Source organism: Vipera ursinii (assembly GCF_947247035.1).
Source record: "Vipera ursinii genome assembly, chromosome: 11".
Classification (NCBI taxonomy): Eukaryota; Metazoa; Chordata; class Lepidosauria; order Squamata; family Viperidae; genus Vipera; species Vipera ursinii.
Genome location: NC_139524.1, coordinates 1,826,107 through 1,846,862, shown reverse-complemented (window position 1 = coordinate 1,846,862; position 20,756 = coordinate 1,826,107). Strand labels below are relative to the sequence as shown.

The window sequence follows — 20,756 nt, the reverse complement described above, 5'->3', positions numbered from 1 at the left end:
CATCAGAGAATTAGTTCTATTTTTTTAAAACAAACAAACAAACAAACAAACAAACAAACAAACAAGTATTTCTAAGCACGAGGAAGAGATCAAATCGCTTCCTATTATTCAATAGCCACAGTGGTGAGGCATCTGCATAATCTAATCCTGCATAAATTAGTATGGCTCATTTGCATAATAATAACAAGTTAATAGATGCTTAAAGAGCGCAGACCAACACCAGTTTTAAATCAGATATGCCTGCCGGCCCTTTGGCCTGCATCCGTGGGGAGGTTAGGAAATGTGACTGTCCTTCACCAGGGAATAGGCTGCTTCCTCTTCCTCTCCAAAGTTTTGCAACTTTGCAGTATTGCAACTGCCTAAAACGGTAAATGCATTTAAGTCCCCAATGAAGGCAGTGAATGTTTTCATTGGGGTTGGGGATGGTCACGGAATAAACATACCACTTTCAGTAATTAAATTTTGATCTGTATATCACAGGATTTCTCATACTCTTAAGAACTAAACTGTCCGCTGAGGTTTTGTGCAGTCAAAGCCAGACGCAAAAATGTGCAGTCCACCTCTCAGGAGGGCTCTAGGTAGGCCAACTCGCCACAACCAATATGCCGCCACGGGACAAGAGCTGCACTAAGATCCAAGAAAGGGTGGAAAAGGATCTTAAAGAGATGCAAAAGGAGGAAAAAATGAAATGTGAAAGACAAAAACTACAATACGGGTAGCCCTCGACTTACCACTGAGCCCAAAACCTCCACTGCTGTGCAAGGCAGGTAAGTGAGTTTTGCCTCATTTTATGGCCTTTCTTGCCACAGTGGTTAAGTGAATCGCTGCAGTTGATAAATTAATAACCCGGTTATTATGTGAATTTGGCTTCCGCATTGACTTTGCTTGCCAGAGTTGCACGACCCGTTTTAGTTGTGATGGATATTGAAGAGAATGAAATCAGGAAGGATTCCGCTAAATCGTGAAATCCAGCCTGGGGCCGCCCCCTCCCCTTTTGTGGAGAAAATGCTCCGAATATGTGGAATGTTTCCATACTGAGTTCACATGAATTGTTATTGGTTTTTCATTTAAATGAGATGGTGGTCAAGGAAAAAGTGATTTGGAACAATAAGGAGATTGCCCATGTGGAGTGGTAAGTAGCACTTAGGTTAATGGAGCTGCAAGGTCTGAGCTTGGCCTATCTATAGAAGTCTTCCTCAACCTTGGCAACTTTACGACATGCGGACTTCGACTCCCAGAATTCTCCAGCCAGCATCCCACATCGCAAAGTTGCCAAGGTTGAGGAAGTCTGGCCTAGGCCATTAATGGCCACAGATGACAGCTTCCATCTATCACTCCTTGACTTATGACTGTAATGGAGCCTGCTCATTACAGTTATATATTGTGACGGTCGTAAAGTGGGCTATCCATGTGACCTCAGTTTACAACCTCCTTTGCAGTGGTCATTAAGCAAATCACTGCAGATGTTAAGTGAACCTGTTGCTCGCTATTGGGTGCTTTTGCCAAAAGCCAGAAGTAAATGCCAGCACTCAGCAAAAACGTTGCAAATGGTAGTCACGGAACTGCGGGATGCTCCAAATGACCATAAAGGTGGGCTGGCTGCCCAATGCCCAAAATGCAGTCACGGGACTGGGGGGCTCGGGGTGGGTGGGTGGCCATCTGAACTATGGAACCAGATCGTAGGTATCTTTGGGGGGGAGGGGTGTCATAACTTCATTCGCTAAGTGAATGGTCGTACATCAAGGGACCAGAATTTCTATTGCTAAGCAAAACATTTGTTAAGTGAGCAATGTTCATTTTTTTGCCATGGTCGCTAAGCGAATTGCAGTTGTTAAGCAAATCCAACTTTCTTCACTGAAGGTGGCAAATGGTGATCACATGACCCTGGGACACCGCAGACACTGTACTGTAAATACATACTTGTTGCCAAACATGTAAATTTTGATCAAGCCACTGTTGGGATGCTCCAACAGTTATAAGTGTGAGGAATGGCTGCTAAATGAATGGCTATAAGTCGAGGACCACCTGTATATACAGTGGTAACTTGGTATTCAACTGCTTTCAAACTCATTAAATTCGGCACCCAATGCTTTTTGATGTGAACATTTTGTCCTGTAATCATAGTTTTTTTGGCACTTGACGCACAAGCGAGAACTTGTTGGTGCCGGCTGCCTTGTGACTCACTATATTATTCCATATGGTAAAAATCTGCTTGGTACTAATCGCTTTTGGTACTCCTTGTGCTTCCCGGGACCAATTAACAATGAGTATTGAGGTAAAGGTAAAGGTAAAGGTTCCCCTGCACATGCGTGCTTGTCGTTTCCGATTCTAGGGGCCGGTGCTCATCTCCGTTTCAAAGCCGAAGAGCCAGCGCTTGTCCAAGGACTTCTCTGTGGTCATGTGGCTGGCATGACTAGACGCCAAAGGCACATGGAACGCTGTTACCTTCCCACCGCAGTGGTCCCTATTTTTCTACTTGCATTTTTACGTGCTTTCGAACTGCTAGGTGGGCAGAAGCTGGGACGAGTAACAGGTGCTCACTCTGTTACGCGGCACTTGGGATTTGACCCGCCAAATTGCCGACCTTCCGATCGACAAGCTCAGCGTCCTACCCCACTGAGCCACCGCGTCCCTTTGAGTATTGAGGTACCACTGTAGTAATGCAGGTAATCCTCGACTTACAACAGTTCATTTAGTTACAACAGTATTGAAAAAGGGACTTATGACCATTTTTCACATTTATGACTGTTGCAGCATCCTTATGGTCATGTGATTTATATTTAGATGCTCAACAACTGATTCATATTTATGATGGTCGCCGTGTCCCGGGGTCATGTGATCACCTTTTGCAATCTTCTGACAAGCAAACTCAGTGGGGAATCCAGATACACTTAACTGCCAGGTTACTAATTTAACAATTGCAGCGATTCGCTTAACCAATGTAACAAGAAAAGTCGTAAAATGGGGCAAAACTAACAAATTTCTCATTTAGCAACATAAATTCTGGGCTCATTTGTTGCCCTAAGTTGAGGACTACCTGTATATTTTGAAAGGTCAAATCAGCCTGCTGACAAAGGCCTACCCAACAGCCCCGCCCCCCAAATCCTTTTATAAAACATGACATTCCTGCATAGTCAATGGTGGCTGAAGGCACAAACTTTAATGACACCTGTGGGCAAAACGGGCTTTTTGCCAGCCCAACCATTGCTGTCAATCCTGATGGCGGTTTGATGGAGGGATGCCTATAAACAGAGACAAAGTTCTTTTTTCAACTAATTTTCAAGGTCAATCCAATGAAAGGGAATATGCAGAATACGTTCTTCCTTCTGACAACCAACACAGATGTGGAGAAGGAGAGGCAGGCTGTGGAGACTCTAGGCATAAGCCACGGCTACTGGTGGCTGTCACTGGCTTTATTTATTTATTTATTTATTTATTTATTTATTTATTTATTTATTTATTTATTTATTTTCAGGGCGGCTAACAACCAAACATATAATAAGTACAGAAATTAAGATAAAAATAAAATTAAAATCATCTGTGCAATATATTAAAATTAAAAACTAAAAATAAATTAAAAATTCTAAATATAATTAATTAAAATGCCTGTCAGTCCAGGTCAGCCTGGTGGAAAAGGAGTGTTTTGAGGCCGTGGCGAAAGGATTGGAGATTTTGGGCCATCTGAAGCTCAGGGGGGAGCTGATTCCATAGGGCTGGCGCTCCCACAGAGAAGGCCCTGCCCCTGGGGGTCGCCAGCCGACATTGCCTAGCTGACGGTACCCTGAGGAGGCCTTCTCTGTGTGAGCGTACTGGGCGATGGGAATTTGTTCCCGGCAGCAGATGGTCCTGCAAGTATCCCGGGCCTAAGCCATGTAGGGCTTTAAAGGTAAGTACCAGCACCTTAAATCTCACCCGGAGGGCAACCGGTAGCCAATGCAGCTCACACAGGAGGGGTGTAATATGGGAGTATCGGGGTGCTCCCATCACAACCCGTGCAGCTGCACTCTGCACCAGCTGAAGCCTCCGGGTGGTCTTCAAGGGCAGCCCCATGTAGAGAGCATTACAGTAATCTATACAGGAGGTAACGAGTGCGTGGGTGACTGTACGTAGGGCATCTCGGTCCAGAAAGGGGCGCAATTGGTATATTAGGCGAATCTGGGCAAATGCCCCCCTAGCCACGACTCCAATATGATCTTCAAAACTGAGTCGTGAATCTAGGAGGACGCCCAGATTGCGTGCTCTATCAATGGGAGGTAACATCTCTCCTCCTATCGTCAGAGATGGAACCTCTTGGACTAAACGAGATGACGGTATGTAGAGCCACTCAGTCTTGGCCGGGTTGAGTCGAAGCCTGTTTTAGTGGCTATCATCCTCATCCAACCAAAAGACACTCATATAAAGAAGTGTTTGTGATCCCAGTTACTGTCTTTTTTTCTAATATTTGTGGGCTTCAAGTCCCGGAATCTTCCTAGTTTCTCAATCTTGGGACTTCAACTCCCAGAATGCCCCAGCTAGCCACGGTTGAGAGACACTGCTCTAAACACACCAGATTTTGACACACACCACTTTTTCAGCCACCATGTTGACAGGAAGGCAGAAAAGCAAATTTGCTCGGCTTCAAACTCATTATATGCTCTGCTCCAGGAAACAGTCTAAGTAAGAGATAAAAAATAAATCTCGGACCCTAAAAGGAGAACAAAATCCACGGCGGTTTTGGACAACTCTGAAGTGATTGCTTTTTTATTTAATGGGGCAGATTTATATGAACCAGGTGGAAAGACTGACACAATTGCTTGTTGCAACTTCATCCACAGGAATCAATGAGGCAGCAACGAACGTCTTACCTGAGGATAGGGGAACCTCCCGAGAGCAAGCTGGAAGAAAAAAAAGGCCTAGTTAGAGAGATCTGCATCAGGGGCTGAGCAAAAGGAAGCGGGTTGAGAGGGGTTCACAATTCAGAATTGTTTTGAGGGCAAAAAGTGTCTCTCTGTGTGTGTGTCTGTGTGTGTGTGAGACAGAGAGAGAGAGAATCAGAATAAAAAACCTTAACAGATAAGCAAAATGGCAATATTTTGAAAGGCTATCCATAAACGAGCAGCAGCTCTGTTAACACATCTATTTGTCCACCTGTCTGCCCAGCCAAATTCTGTGCTCGTAAACAAAATACGGGCCTTTTTCAATTCCGTGGCCTCTCTTTGCATTTCAGTTGCTAAGAGATTCCAGCCGTCTGGATGAGAGCCGAGGGTCACAATGAGCATGGACAGCTCCCGCCGTGGAAGCCCAGTTCTGTCTTTTGCCCTTCAAAGGCAGGATCCCACAGACTGGAGCGCTGGGCTTCCTCCCATATCCGCTGGCTTTCAATTCAGCCCCACAGCTACGGATTCAAGTTCTCGCTCCAAGCTCCGGCACCTGCTTTTTGTTACTGCGGGTGGATCTTGAGACAGACGGGCTCAAAGGTTAACCAGCCCAAGAGGGGCACCTCCTCGCTTCCCCGGGTGGTGCAGACCCCGAGAAAATGGCGCACAGGCAGGCCTCCATCGACAACCACAATTGGGACTAGCATTTCCACTCCATTTCGCGTCCAATTTCACCACCTTTTTTGCTCTTGTTATTAAGGGAGTCTATGCAGTTGCTTAGTGAATTATGCGGTCATTAAGCAAATCGAGCTTCCTCCGCTAACCTGGCCTGTCAGAAGCCAGCTGGACAGGTGGCGATCAGGGGACCCCGGGAGGCTGCAGCTGGCACGGACACCGGCCGACTGCCGGGCGTCATGGGGCCACGCGGAGGCTGCCACAAAGTGTGAGGTCTTTTCATAAGTCGCTTTCTTCAGTGACGTTTTGACACGGATCACTAAATAAATGGTTATAAGCCGAGGACTACTTGCATACATTCCTTGTCATAACAACAGTTCATTTAGTGACCCTTAAAAGTTACAACGGCACTGAAAAAAGTGACTTATGACCATTTTTCACACATACGACCATTTCAGCATCTCCATAGTCACATGATCAAAATTCGGAGGCTTGGCAACTGGTTCATATTTACGATGGTTGCTGTGAGCTGGCCTCAGGCGATCTCATTTTGCGACCTTCTGACAAGCAAAATCAGTGGGGAAGCAAGATTCACTGAAGAACCGTGTTACTAACTCAACAATTACAGGGATTCTCTTAACAACCGTGGCAGGAAAGGTTGTAAATGGGGCAAAACTCTTTTAATAAATGTTTTGCCTAGCCACATAAAATTTTGGGTCAATTGTGGCCATAAGTCGAGGACCACCTTAGTGCAAAGTATGTTATGAACATGGCAAATGCCTGGACCGATTGCTCTTCTGGAAAAAAAAACTGCAACAGGGTAGCAACATTTAGGATGACAGTGGCATAATACTTAAATGAGTGCAGATGAAAATTTATGCAAATCACATAAATGTTATGCAAATATATTCTGAGTGCAGAATTGGTTTCCTTGATGCAGAAATGATTGCTGTGGAGAGCACACACCTTCTAAGTACAATGTATTTTAAAAGTCCAAGCCAGGCCCCTGCAGGGAAGGGCTCCGGTTTGAAAGCCGCCAGCCACGGCGAGAACCTTTGTTCGGCTGGCCTGTGCCCAGTGCTCCCCCTGCCCCAGTCCAAGATTGTCAAGGTAATCTGTAATCTCCCCGAAATAGCCTGCAGATATGTCACTGTACTAAATGTGTTTCAGATTTAATGAAGCTTTAATGTCCTTTTTAATTTTGCCTGTTTCTGTATCACCAGGGGTCGAGCAAGGCAATCAACACTCAAGAGGATGGTTTGGTTTAAAACTAGGAAAAACTCATTTGCTTATGAGTTGCACTGTATTTTCTTAATTAAATTTACTGAGTAAAATGGTTTTAAGTTCAGCCAACCAATGACCTCTGTATGTAGATTTAGATTTATAAATAGGCTAACAGCTAAAGCATGGAAGCCAAAAGATGGGGGGAGGGGGGAAAGCTCTTACAAAAAAACAAATGAGGGCTTTGCATTGTTTCTGCATCACACGAGCAGGGTGGACCTGCACTGACTGATAATCCTCAAAGGGAAATCGAAAACAGGAGAGCGCAGAAGGCAAGGCAATCAGAAAAGTCTTGATAGCACGTCCTAAGTTTCAGAAGAGTCTTCTTTTCCGCCTTGTTTCTGGAATACCTCTGTCTCAGCCTCTTAGCATAACTGTTCCCCAATCCAGGAAAATCTTATTTTAAATCCCAATCATTTTAATTTATTGCCCTCTGCTCCAGAACTCCAGAACATTTTTTAAAGCAGAGTTGACTACCACAGGCTGAGGGGATAGGAAGAGGCTGCTCTCTTGACAATTTGCAAGACGATGCAGAGCACAGGCAGTGGCTGGACCATAACCTCATTTGACCAATGTCCTTGGGGAAACACCAAGTAAATGATGTTGGTAAATTCTAGAAGGTGTGACCTCTGCCAGCAAGACATGACCAAGGACACCAGACCAAACCCCAGGCAATATGAAGAAAAGGAAATCCTAGCCCCAAGGCAAGATCTGAGACAAAGCATTTCTGTGCCTCTGGAAGTACCAAGGTATGTAACTCTTACCTTCTAAGTGCTCAACATGATCTCCACAGGCATCAGTATGCCTGAGACCTGTCCCTTGACAACCATCTCTGATTCTTCTACATTAAAAGATGCACATAGTTTTCAGGTTAAATTGGAAACCTTTCTTAGGAAACCTTTCTTATGTCCATGAGGACATCAGATCTCCTGCTTAAGCAAAGGGTTGGACGAGGGGACTCCAAGGTCCTTTTCGACACTATTATTTTACAGTCTCAGTCAAGGCTCAAATTATCCTTGTGCAAAGCTTCTAGTTGCCCAGAGATGGAAAGATGCAAGGAAAGAGGACAACCAGCAGCAAGGGGGATGGACTCAGTCCCAGTGGTGTCATTGGAAGACCTGAAAGACAGTGTTGGGGACAGATCTATTCATGAACATCTATGCAATAGCTAAGAACTGATGCCAACTGATGTGCAAGTGCGACGGAGCTCGGGGAGGTGTGCAAGTGGCTGGAGAAGTGCACTGGGGCTGACTACTGCTAGATATGGGAGAGAGCAGGAGGGCGGAAGCAGCCCCAGAGCCGAGCGGCCTCCCTGCACGTGGTGAGCCCAGCAGAGGGAAGGCCCTAATGTAAATGTTGCATGTGGTTGGACAGGGGAGGGGGTGTGTTTGAAGCCAGCAGCAGTATGGAAAAAGACCGGTCTAGGAGAACCAGGGCCTAATGCAGGTTTCCCTGCCTGGTGCCTTCCAGATGCATTGCTTCCATAATTCAAAGCCATCCGAAAGGACTTTAGATTTATTTTTTATTTATTTATTTTATTCGATTTTTATACCGCCCTTCTCCCGAAGGACTCAGGGCGGTGTACAGGGCAATAAATATCAAAATACGAAATACAAAAGTTAAAAAACATTAAGTAATTATGCCCGATGTAGTACATTGGTTAAAATCCATGTTAAAACCCCAGACCCCAAACCCATCAGACCAGGCCGGCTTGTTCAAATAAATAAGTTTTTAGATCCTGCCGGAAGGAGCGAAGGTCGGGGGCCATCCGGAGCTCAACCGGTAAGCGGTTCCACAGGTCTGGCGCGCCCACAGAGAACGCCCTCCCCCTGGGGGTCACCAGTTGACATTCTCTGACCGGTGGCACCCTGAGGAGGCCCACTCTGTGGGAGTGCACTGGACGGAGGGAGGTTGACGCCGGCAGCAGGTGTTGCCGTAGGTAATCCGGACCCATGCCATGTAGGGCTTTATAGGTCATCACCAGCACCTTGAATCTCACCCGGAGGGCAACTGGAAGCCAATGCAGCTCACGGAGCAGAGGTGTAGCACGGGAGTATCGGGAGACCCCCAACACCACTCGCGCGGCTGCATTCTGCACCAGCTGAAGCCTCCGAGTGGTCCTCAAGGGCAGCCCCATGTGAGAGCATTGCAGTAGTCTAAACGAGAGGTCACGAGTGCATGAGTGATTGTACGCAAGGCATCCCGGTCCAGATAGGGCCGCAACTGGCGCACCAGGCGAACCTGAGCGAAGGCCCCCCTAGTCACAGCTCCTATATGATCTTCTAAGGAGAGCTGTGAATCCCCAAGTTGCGAGCCCTATCTACGGGGGGTAACACCTCACCCCCCATGGTTAAAGATGGAATGGACTGAATTTCCTGAGATGCCGGAACGTACAACCACTCGGTCTTGTCGGGATTGAGCCGAAGCCTGTTCCTCCCCATCCAGACCCGAACCGCCTCTAGGCAACGGGACATCACATCACTGGGGTGGTTTGGGGTAGAGATGAAAATCTGGGTATCATCAGCGTACTGATGATACCCCACTCCAAAACCACGAGTGATCTCACCCAGCGGCTTCATATAGATGTTGAACAGGAGAGGCGAGAGGACCGATCCCTGGGGAACTCCACAAATGAGAGGTCGACCTCTGCCCCCCTGCCAACACCGACTGCGAACGTCCCAGAAGGTAGGAGGAGAACCACTGAAAAACAGTGCCTCCCACTCCCAACCCCGAGACGCCGCAGCAAGATACCATGGTCGATGGTATCAGAAGCATGGAACGTGTTAGACAAATACGATCCAAAGCAAAGTTGCGAGATCGTTTAACAAAACTTGATACAAAGTTTTTTAGGGAGCAATGCTTGTCCACTTCTGGTCTCTCAGGCAGGCCTCTTTAGTTCATGGTTTGGGCTGGACGAGGTGGCCCAACAGGTAGAATCCCAGTTTTTATTTCCCTAAAGTTGTCAGTCTGAGATCAAGTATAATTATTCACAAAATTAAGGACTATTAGGATTTGAGCCTATGATGCACTTTGCAATGCTGTTTTTAAGGACAGTGGGGCCACGAAGCCTCCCCCACCCTTTACACGCCTAGATTACTCCGTAAGGCTTGAAAGTTTGGTTTTTTAATTTACAGTTATTCTGAAAAACAGAGGATGGCTTTATTTAGTCACATTCCATGTTTCTCAGCATAACTGCAAATTGAAAATAAGCACTTACAATACTGCTTGTGATCGAGCTAAAGAAGTACTTTATAGTCTGAAATGTTCTAAAATTTGTTCTTAATTACTTTGTGCACATTTTACACAATTAAATTTCCATCTCAAGATTTTGCATTTAGATTGTGCACTGCCGTTAAACTCTCAATTTAGAGGAAAAAAGCAGCAAGTTTGGAGCAGCCAGACACTGGAAAGAGTTTTTTTTCCTGTCTCTCTTTGAAACCCAAACATAACAACTGGATTACCTGAAACCACAGCATAAAAATTTCATTCCCAGGATCAATTTGTAGATTTCCAAATACAATGTTTAAAATCACCTTAACAGTCCCCTGAGAAAATATTGTCCCCCTGATAAATATTAAATACTGCCAAGAGAAGCCATGTCATTTCCCCTTTTTATCTCTTCCAATTCCACCATCCCCTTATGGCACAATTCTAAAAGAATCCATGAGGATATAACTGCAATTTACCCGTGTTTAAGCGCTTTGGAGCTTAAATTGGGAAGAGAGCAGCAGCACAAGCCACCTTGAAATAGGGTTTCAATTAAAGGGGAAGGATTTACTAAACCCCCTCCAAATGGGGAGGGGGTTAAGGGTTACAAATTAATTTAATCTTCTGCCTGAACTCGCCCAGGCAGCTGAGGGAGGAGAGATCCCACGTTTAACCACTTGTGGAATGCCCAGGGCTTCCAAAGGGCCCGGACGGTGGAGACAGGTGAACCGGTAGGGCTGCACCAAGACAGGAAACCAGCCCGCTTACCTCCATTGAAGAAGTCCTAATCTTTAGTCATTGATTCTCAGTTCTGTAATGGCATGTGGGGATCACCTGAGGGGGGGGGGAGGATCAGATAAGAGAGGACACAGCCTTCATCCACCCACTCAAAATTACAGACGGCTTTGCTTAAATATGCTGCTATTCAACAGTTTGAAACAGGCTGTAGTGTTTTTGTAACCTCTCAAAAGAATTGAAAATACCATTAACAATGGCCTGATCTAAGATAAAAATCCCCTTTACAGCCCAAACTTAAAAAAGTATTGTCTACCTAATAACGATTATAGTTCATCCCTCCTGGGAATAAGAATGAAATGTTAATCTCTTTCCCAATGACATCCAAATATGTCTAACAGGCTTCAGAGTTGGGAAGAAATTGCTGTACAAGCCCTACAATAATTAAAACCCAGACCTTACCCATGAAAGGAATAAAAGTATTATTCAGAAATTTCTAATGAGTCTAAAGGTTGAAGCAGAAGCCAACTGAAGATCAGAAATAATATTTTATCTAAGTATTGACAAGTACAAATGTGAAAAGCGGAAGTTACAAATTGTAAGAGGAAATATCGAAACAACTATAGGAGACGGACTGTGGTAACAGAAAATTAGATGGTGAAAGATAGGATATGGACAAAGGGGCTTCCTGGAAGATGGGAGAGACAGTGGTTTTAGGCGGTCTGGAAAGTTTATCAGATGATTAGGGAAGGGGCGTTGAGTGCGATAGGGGAGGGGGCATCTGCATGGGGGATAGGATATAAAAATGTGTCAAACAGCTCTGTAAGGTGTGGCTGAACTCCTGTGTGGGTTTCAGTCCACCAAGCCTTTGCAAACGCTTCTTTTGAAATAAAACTTTGTTGCTGGAATTCCAAGTGAGCTTGTTTTGTTTTGGATCTTGAGCCACGTTCCAAACACCCAGAAGATTTCAGTGTCCCAAACAGAAGCTTCCATCTCCACTGGCTCAAAGGTGTCAAAAATGTCAAAACATATGTATAAAAAAGGCAAGGTTTTGATTGTCTTTTTGGATCCCTGCTGCTGCCCTGGTCCATGACATTATTTTCAAGAAGAGACTGGGCAGCCAAGCTGTCCGGAATGGTATAGGTCTCCTGCTTAGGCAGGGGGCTGGACTAGAAGACCTCTAAGGTCCCTTCCAACTCTGTTGTTCTACACTTCCCCTACCCATTTTTCACTTGGTGGATACTCAGCTTTAATAGAGTCCTTACTCTCAAATCATGCGTTCAACTTTTTATTGTACTAGTAATTATACTGGCACCTGTCAACTCACTCATGTCTATTAAATTCCTCAAACACCATTTTTTAAATTAAGACCATGCTTTAATTATTTAAATTATTAATTAAAATTATGGCCATGTTTTTATATTAAAAAGGAAGTACAGTGAAAAGGAGGTATAATAATGGGCTTGATTTTTATTATTGATTGGAGAGGTTTTTTGTTAAAAGGGGCATCGGCATAATTGAAAAGTGTGGAAGTTTGAAGGTTTCTCAAAATGATGTAAAAAGAATGGCTGTCCGGTTCAAGAAAACGATGAAAAGTCAAACAAATGGAAAATTCTTGTTGGAAAGAGAATCCAAAGCTTATGTACAGGCAGTCCTTGACTTATGACTGTAATTGAGCCCATAATTATAGTTGTAATTGTGGTGGTTAAGTGGCTCACCACATGACCAGACCTTTTTGTGATTTTTTTTTGTAGCAAGCATTAGCAAATACTACTTGTGTTAGTGAATTTGGTGGTGAAGTGAATGTTGTGATCATTAAGCAAATTCATTTTGCTCTATCAGCAGTTTTGCTGGAAACTGAAAGTTAATGCCAGAAACTGGAAAAAACAACAACCCAACATTGAAAATCATGGTCACATGACTGTGGGACACTGCAAACAGCTGTAAAAAGGAGAGCCAGTTGCCAAGTGTTCAAAATAGGATCACATGACCTTGGATGGTTGTTTGTGTGGCCATCAAACTTCAAAATCGAGCTGTAAGTAGTTTTGGGGAGGAGGTCAGTTGTAATTTTGAATGGTTGCTAAGCGAAGGATCTTAAGTCAAGGACTGCCTGCCTGTACAGGATCTGGAGATCTGGAATAGAAAGAGAGCTTCTGGGAAAGGCGTTGGAGTAGCCAAGAACAGTTCAGCCTTTCTTTATTTGCTTACACAGATCAAACAAAATCTTGACAGAGTCTATTTCTTTTTACGACCTGTAGCCCCTTGTTTCAGGGTGGAGTCAGGGCGACTGAATGGACCTGAGCGTTTACTGGTCAGATGCCCTTCCTGACACCTAATGAAGATGCCCTATGGGAGAGTCTAGGAAGGGCTCTCCTTACTCTCTTCCTCTGTCTTCAAGGCTGGGTTGCCTCTTCACGAGGTAAGAAAAGTCCAGAATTCACAAGGCACAATCCAAGTCAGGACACTGTGTCAATCCAAAGCAAGGCAAGAATCACAAAGATCAGAAAACACACAGCTAGGAAATGACCACAATATTCCCAGCATCGCCTCCTGCTGTGCTAAATAGCCAGCTTCTGGTGCAGCCCATCAAGAAGGGCGAGGCTTTCTCCTCCTGAGTAATCTGGCCAACCTTCTCTGCTCCTGCCTTTTCTCTGCCCTATGTGTTATTGGATCAGGTGCAGAAGGCAGCTCCTCTTCCTCATCACTGCCACTTCACTGTAATCCATCACACCAGCTCCCCCTCTGTGGGCACCATCTCTCCTAGTAGGAGTCAGCCATGTAATGCAGCTAAAAAAAGGCAAATGCAATTTTAGGTTGTATTGTATTTCAAAATCACAGGAACGGCACGCAGTCTCGACTTACAACCACAACTGGGATTGGAAATCCATCGCCAAGTGAGGCAGTTGTTAAGAAGTTGTGCCCTATTTTATGATTTTTTTGCAGACCACTGCAGCCATTTAGCAACTCATGCAGTCTTTGAGCAAATCCAGCTTCCCTCATTGGCTGTGCTTGTTGGAAGCCCCTGGGAAGGTCGCAAATGGAGATCACCATTGCAAATATATGGCGGTTGTCAAGTGCCCAAAGTTTGATCATGTGACCATGGGGGACATTACGTTACTCACTTTTTCAGCACCAATTTTGATCTGTTGTTGAATGGTGATAAGTTGAGGATAATCTGTTACTGTCCTGCTCTGCTCTACATTGATGAAGGCCCCCACATTTTAAGGATTCTGAGAAATCAGAACATGTTTAAGGAATGATAGTACAGCTCATTAAGGGGCCAGAAACCAGAAGAAACGGACTACCATCAATGGGGACTCTCACCGGGGTGACTGGGCCACTTACCAAGGAGTCATCAGCAGAGTTGGTTTCACTCTCCCCAGGGCCCTCGGTTGAGTTAGTTCTCTTGCCCTCCTTAGGGGATGGGATGAACTCTACCCCTTCCACTCCTTTTAAAACCATTTCACAGGTTTGCAGTGATAGTTTGGCTGTTTTCTTGGGGGGGGGGGTGTCTCAGAGTCATCTTTGGGTAGGATGGTTGGACTTGCACTTGGTGGCCCAGTGCCCCTCCCTTCCACATTAAAGGCAACCAGTTGAGCATTGTTGTGGGTATGGGACACCCGACTGCAGCTTTGGTGCTTTCTTCTCTGGAATGGATTTCTGTCATCCATGCCCCGGGTGATGCTTATTCCGAGCCCGGTTGATTTCTACCTCCTCCGCCAACACGTACCAGCCATGAAGGGTAGGAGGATGGAGATGTAGGGGTTGTAGACTTCATCACTCAGCCTGTCTTTGAAGCAGGCGACCAGGATGTCCTGTGGCCAATCAGTGAGCTTGCATGCCAGGTCACAAAACTCTTGGGTGTACTTGACCACCCCTCTGTGCCCCTGGTTGATGGTTTTGCGGTCTCTAGCTTTGTGGTTGTCCAGGGTGTCCTTGAACTGCTTGCCCAGCACCATGAATTCGTTGACGTTTCTCGGCTCTGGGGCGCAGAGGGGCAGGTGACTGACCATCCACTGTGTCGCAGCCCCTTCTAGGGCCATGGCGACATACCACACCTTGCTGCCTTCTGTAGCTATCTCTGGACCATATTCCTGCATGTAGGTCCACACCTAGGCCAGGAAGAACCTCAATTGCTAAGGATCTCCACTGAACTTTACACCCAGAGGTGGGTTTTCGTCTCCTCCTTCTTGCTTGTGATGCTCCCGGGGGGGGGGCAAGTTGAGCCCCCTCCCCAGGTGCTGGGCTTGTGGTGGCCACCACTTCTGCGGATCCTGCTCTGATGCTGCCAGCAGGGCTGGAGGTGATCGCCCCGTCAGCCATTTTGCCTGGAAACTGCTGGTCATTAGGTTGTGCTGCTGGGGCAAGGGCTTCGTGCCCCTTGAGGTTTTTGAAAGCCTCGTGCATGAACTTTATAGTTTGCTCCATCATCCAGTCAGCCTGGCCATGCTCCCTCTCATCTCTTCTTGCTCCTCCAGCTCTGCTCATTGCTCCCATCGGCGGCTGCCATGGGTCTCTTCTCCCAGTCTTCCTTCCTTCTGGCCCCCCAGGGACCACCTAGGTCTTGGTGAGTTGCCACAGCTCTCCACCTCCCTTGTCCACTTGGAGAGATCTAGCCCCAGGGGTGGTCTGGATGAAGCCTCCCCTCCAGCATTTGATCTCCTCTTGGTTGCTCCCTTAAGCCGACATTGCTCTACTGTCCCCACAGTAGACGGTTGACCACAGCTGCAGATTCTGTCTAATGTCAGACCTGCCCCAGTCAGGGAAGAAAAACCCCTGACTTCATTTGGTTGAAGTGAAAGGCACTTTTACTAAGAGATGCTGGTTGCGGTAAAGTCCAAGGGAATTTGAGTTCCCGCGCAAAAAAAACCAAAACCTCTTTCCTTCAGCCCCATCCCTCCCCCCATGACCAGTCCAAACCTAGTCAATGCAATGCCACCAGGATATTTTGGGAACTCTGAGGTGTTTTGGCTGGTAACTTTCCACAGTCGGAGTAAACAGCCTTGAAGATGCCTTGGCATGAACCAGCCCCACAGTAATCTGCTTTTCCTCAGCTGTCATCCTCCCGCTCCCACATCCCCATGTAAGAATGCATACAGGTTTATTGCTGGCCATTTGATTCTCTCTCATGCCTCCCCCCCCCAAGTCTTTTGATGGCAGGATGCCAGCACAGTGCCAAGCCGAAGATGTTGGATTGACACAGAACATCAAGGCTTGTCCTCTCTTTCTCCAACAATGTGAGACACAGAATAGTGAATACCTTTACTGGAAGGGAGACTCTGATTACTGGGCTAATGGCACAGATCCTGCGGAGCCTCTTTGTGCTATCTGCCAGAGGGCTTGGACTGAATTTGTGCACCAAGAATATTGGAGTCCATGCCTCAAAGAGCTCCTTCCAACTCAACAATTCTGAAACACCCTGGGCAGGGATGTCTACAAAATGTGGTAAAAAAAGTCAAGATAGTGCCTGGTGTTTGTGCACAACTCCACCTGTGATGCACATAAAAGCCAGGTGGAGCTTTGATCTCACTTTTGTGTCTCCCATCTTCACTTTTGGCTATATCCTGCAGACATCCCTGCCCACAGGGTTTCCCACTTTTGTCCTATTTCATCTGCATCAAATTTTAGAATATTTCTCCTTGCACTTGGGATCTCACTCCAGGCAAGAGATTTGGACACTCCATGTCCCTCAGCTCCATTTGAGGGTTGCCAGAGCCCTTCACAATCTTACTGCTGATCTTGCCAATCAATCACCAATTTTTGGTGGCATGGTTTCTTGCTGTCCTTTCCTAATTTATTTATTTATTTATTTTATTTTATTGAATTTCTATACCGCCCTTCTCCCGAAGGACTCAGGGCGGTGTACAGGGCAATAAAAGCATTACATACAAAAGTTAAAAGTAAGATTAAATTAATTAAGCCCTAACAATAAATAATTAAAAATACCCCAAACCCTTAAACCAGGCCGACCTGTTCAAATAAATAGGTTTTCAGATCACGGCGGAAAGAGCAAAGGTCGGGAGCCATCCGGAGCTCAACCGGTAATTGATTCCAAAGGGCTGGCATGCCCACAGAGAATGCTCTCCCCCTGGGTGCTGCAAGCCGACACTCTCTGACCGATGGCACCCTGAGGAGGCCCACTCTGTGGGAGCGCACAGGACAAAGGGAAGATGACGCTGGCAGCAGGTGCTCCAGTAAGTAATCTGGACCCATGCCATTTAAGGCTTTATAGGTAATCACCAGCACCTTGAATCTCACCCGGAGGGCAACTGGAAGCTAATGCAGCTCACGGAGGTGTTACATGGGAGTATCGGGAGACCCCCAACACAACTCGCGCGGCCGCATTCTGCACCAGCTGAAGCCTCCGAGTGGTCCTCAAGGGCATCCCCATGTACAGAGCATTGCAGTAGTCTATACAAGTGGTCATGAGCGCATGAGTGACTGTACGCAGGGCATCCCGGTCCAGATAGGGTCGCAACTGGCGCACCAGGCGAACCTGGGCAAAAGCCCCCCTGGTCACAGCTCCTACATGGTCTTCCAAACTGAGCTGTGAGTCCAGGAGGACAGCCAAGTTGCAAGCCCTATCTATGGTGGGTAACACCTCACCCCCCATGGTTAAAGATGGAATGGACTGAATTTCCTGAGATGCCGGAACGTACAACCACTCGGTCTTGTCGGGATTGAGCCGAAGCCTGTTCCTCCCCATCCAGACCCGAACCGCCTCTAGGCAACGGGACATCACATCGAGGGCATCACTGGGATGGTTTGGGGTAGAGATGAAAAGCTGGGTATCATCAGCGTACTGATGATACCCCACTCCAAAACCATGAGTGATCTCACCCAGCGGCTTCATATAGATGTTGAACAGGAGAGGCGAGAGGACTGACCCCTGAGGAACTCCACAAACGAGAGGCCTCGAGGCGGACCTCTGCCCTCCTGTCAACACTGACTGCGAACGTCCCAGGAGGTAGGAGGAGAACCACTGCAAAACAGTGTCCCCCACTCCCAACCCCCTGAGACACCGCAGTAAGATACCATGGTCGATGGTATCGAAAGCCGCTGAGAGGTCTAACAGGACTAGGACAGAGGAACAACCCCTGTCCCGAGCCCGCCAGAGATCATTCACCAGCGCGACCAATGCCATCTCCGTGCTGTACTCAGGCCTAAAGCCCGATTGGTACGGGTCCAGATAATCAGCTTCCTCCAGGAACAGAGGGAGCTGATGCGCCACCATGCTCTCAACAACCTTTGCAAGAAAGCGAAGGTTGGAGACCGGACGATAGTTATTCAAAATAGCCGGGTCCAGGGCACCGCCTCCTTCAAGGCGGCAGGAAAACTACCCTCACTCTAAGAAGCAGTTATCACTGCCTGGAGCCAGCCTCGTGTCCCCTCCCGAGCCGCATAGACCAGCCAGGAGGGGCACGGGTCCAATAAACACGTGGTGGAGCTCAGCTTCCCCATAATAGGTATGCCAGGTCTCTGAGTTAACCTTTTTTGACCAAAACAGCATAACCAACACTTTTCCCCTCAAAAACTAGACATTCGACTTACAAGACTGGATGCTACCCCCCCCCCCAAATTAGGGAATTAATACAGGAGGTATCAGTTTCCCCCCCCCCCACCGGCCCGCCAGAAGTCACCAGAGCACTTTTATTATTTATTTTAGATTTGAGGGGGGTGTCTAAAAAGAAAGGGCCCAGGACAGCACACCCCTCTCCCCTGAGGAGACCAGAGAATGGGCTGATCTTCTATATCCATCTTGTTATCCCCTTTGTGCAAATCAAAATGCAGCAACACATTTGCCTGAGCGTTGGGAGCTTAAGAGTTTATGGATTTGTAGCATCTCTGTGTATCTTCCTTCCTTTGCTTTGTTGAAGTAATTACCTTATTTGTCTCCCTGGAACCCACCCTCTGTATTGTTCTCTGGCAATGAAGACAAGAGAAAGATTGATAGTTTGAGGTCTCAACCTGGACCAACTTTACCTAAACTTTCCACTTTATTGCAGTTTAGTTCACAACATTCCCCTAATATGGATGGGGTTACTTCCCAGCACACCAAGTAGATAAATCATGTTGGAATATTACTCTGGCTAAGTTCTACTATGACTGGAGCATATGTGCTTCCGAGTCACTGAAGCAGAGCCCCATAAAATACACTAATTACCAGAAGTTCTGGTCACTGGGTGATTGATAGCACTCTGCGAGGCAACCTCTTCCTGCCCAGCTTTTCTGATGGTTCTCAGAGGCAATTACTTATTCACCCAGGCCTTGGGCACTGGTCTCTCTGCTTTCTGTTCTGCCACTACCATAAAAGCTGGACATCATCATCCATTGTCACATAGATGACCTTCATTTGACAAAGTCAACCCAGAATAGCCAGTTTCCTCTTGTCTCTCACATGCTCACAAACTCCATCATTTACTAATCTAAAAAACAGCCATTGCCCCCAATATAGACCACAGCACTTGAAATGAAATACCCCAATTCTACCTGTTTATTTCTTAGATGTGTCTTTTTGAACTTTGCTTTAAAGGGTTTTTTTTGTCAAATTGTATCTAAGATAAGTTTTCTATCCAGAGGTCTTCCTCTACGTTATACCGTTTCTCTAAGACTGACTAAAAATGCCCTCTTCAGCTTTCCATCTGCATGAGGACCATAAGCAAAGGCTCCCACAGAAACCATATTTTTAAGGCTCTTCCGCCTAAGATTCACCAAAGGCTGTGCACTTCCCCAAAGAATCAACAGAGATAAGACCAGTGATTTAAGTAACTTTTAAAAGTAAGCTCATTCTATTTTATTCAAGAAGGTCTCATGTGGCCTAACTTCTCAGAAACATGTTTTCTCACTGGGGAGGAGGGGGTGTCCAAGAGTCTTGGTTTCTAATACCGTACATTCCTTAAAGCTAGAGAATGGCTTTTTTGTTCTTTAAATTGGATGCTTTGTCCCAGAACGTTAACTTTAACTTGTCACCGAAGGTCCCTATCATGTGGAGATCTGATGACTTCTTCCTTCAACTTGCCTCATGCAGAACTCAAATGCTGCAATGCTTGCTGGCTGAGGAATTCTGGGAGTTGAAGTCTATACACTGACAAAAACTTCATTGAACTGAGAAGCTGTGACCCCTTGCTACTCAGAGAATCCGTTCCTGCAAGTTCTAGGAAGGATCTTAATCCACTATTTGCTCTCTCTGCATTGCCCTCCCCCAAGACAACTCCTTGATTGTCTTCACCTGCCAGAATGCAGTTCCAGAGAGCGCAGCAGCTTTTCCTCCTGGAGAGCAAGATAGAGGAAGACATGCATTCCTCGCCCAGGAAGCCAGCGGTCGTCCTCCTCAGTGCCAAAGGGCATCAAACTGAACGGTGTTGCATGGGGCAGGGATATTAGCTGTGCTTGCTAGCAGAATAATTCATATTTTTACAAGTTACACGACCGGCAGCATCTGGCTTTTCTTTCGTACACACAGGCAGTCCTCGACTTACAACCATTCATATAGTGACCATTTAAGGTTACAACACCAGGGAGAAAGGAGGAGGAGGATGGAGGCGCAGTGCTGCCCACAGGGGGAATCTGACCAGCCCCAGCCTGGAGTGGGGGAGAGGCCGAGGGAGCCCAAAGGGAGGCATTCCGGTGCGCCCGGCGACGGGCTGGAGAGCGCCAGTGGCAGCTGCCCCAGGACGAGTGGTAGGTGGGGTGGGTACTCCTGATGTCCGTGGGGGAAGAAGCGGCGAGGAGGCTCTGTGCCCAGCCCAGTCCAGCCTAGCCCTGGCATGGCAAGCGAGGCAGCAGCCCCACGTGCGTCCCCAAGCACGCCCCCACCCCGCCAGGCAAGCAGACCCGTGGCAGAAGAGCGCAGGCGGGCAGCGGAAGGCACGTGGAGCCCCAATCCCTGCACAGCCCCTCCCCACTCTCCTCCCCCCCAAAAGAGCTTTGGGGCTCCGGAGCCTCCACCCATGCCACCCCCCAGGGAAGAAAACCATCGTGAGACACTCTTCTGTTTTGACT

At 46.9% G+C, this 20,756-nt stretch overlaps 1 protein-coding gene across 13 annotated transcripts in view; it reads right to left on the bottom strand.

Moving 5' to 3' along the window:
* Positions 1 to 20,756, bottom strand: part of MAP2K5 (mitogen-activated protein kinase kinase 5) — a 166,816-nt gene that overhangs the window by 63,266 nt on the left and 82,794 nt on the right. For 10 of the 13 annotated variants that reach the window (XR_014493556.1, XR_014493557.1, XR_014493558.1 and 7 more), the window contains one exon: positions 4,845 to 4,874. The exons of the other annotated variants lie outside the window; for them this stretch is intronic. Coding sequence is in view for 5 of the 10 variants with exons in the window: in XM_083371584.1 (XP_083227710.1) it covers positions 4,845 to 4,874 (30 nt within the window). In the remaining 5 variants the exon portion in view is untranslated. The remainder of the gene's footprint in view (positions 1 to 4,844; positions 4,875 to 20,756) is intronic. 13 annotated transcript variants of the gene reach the window in all.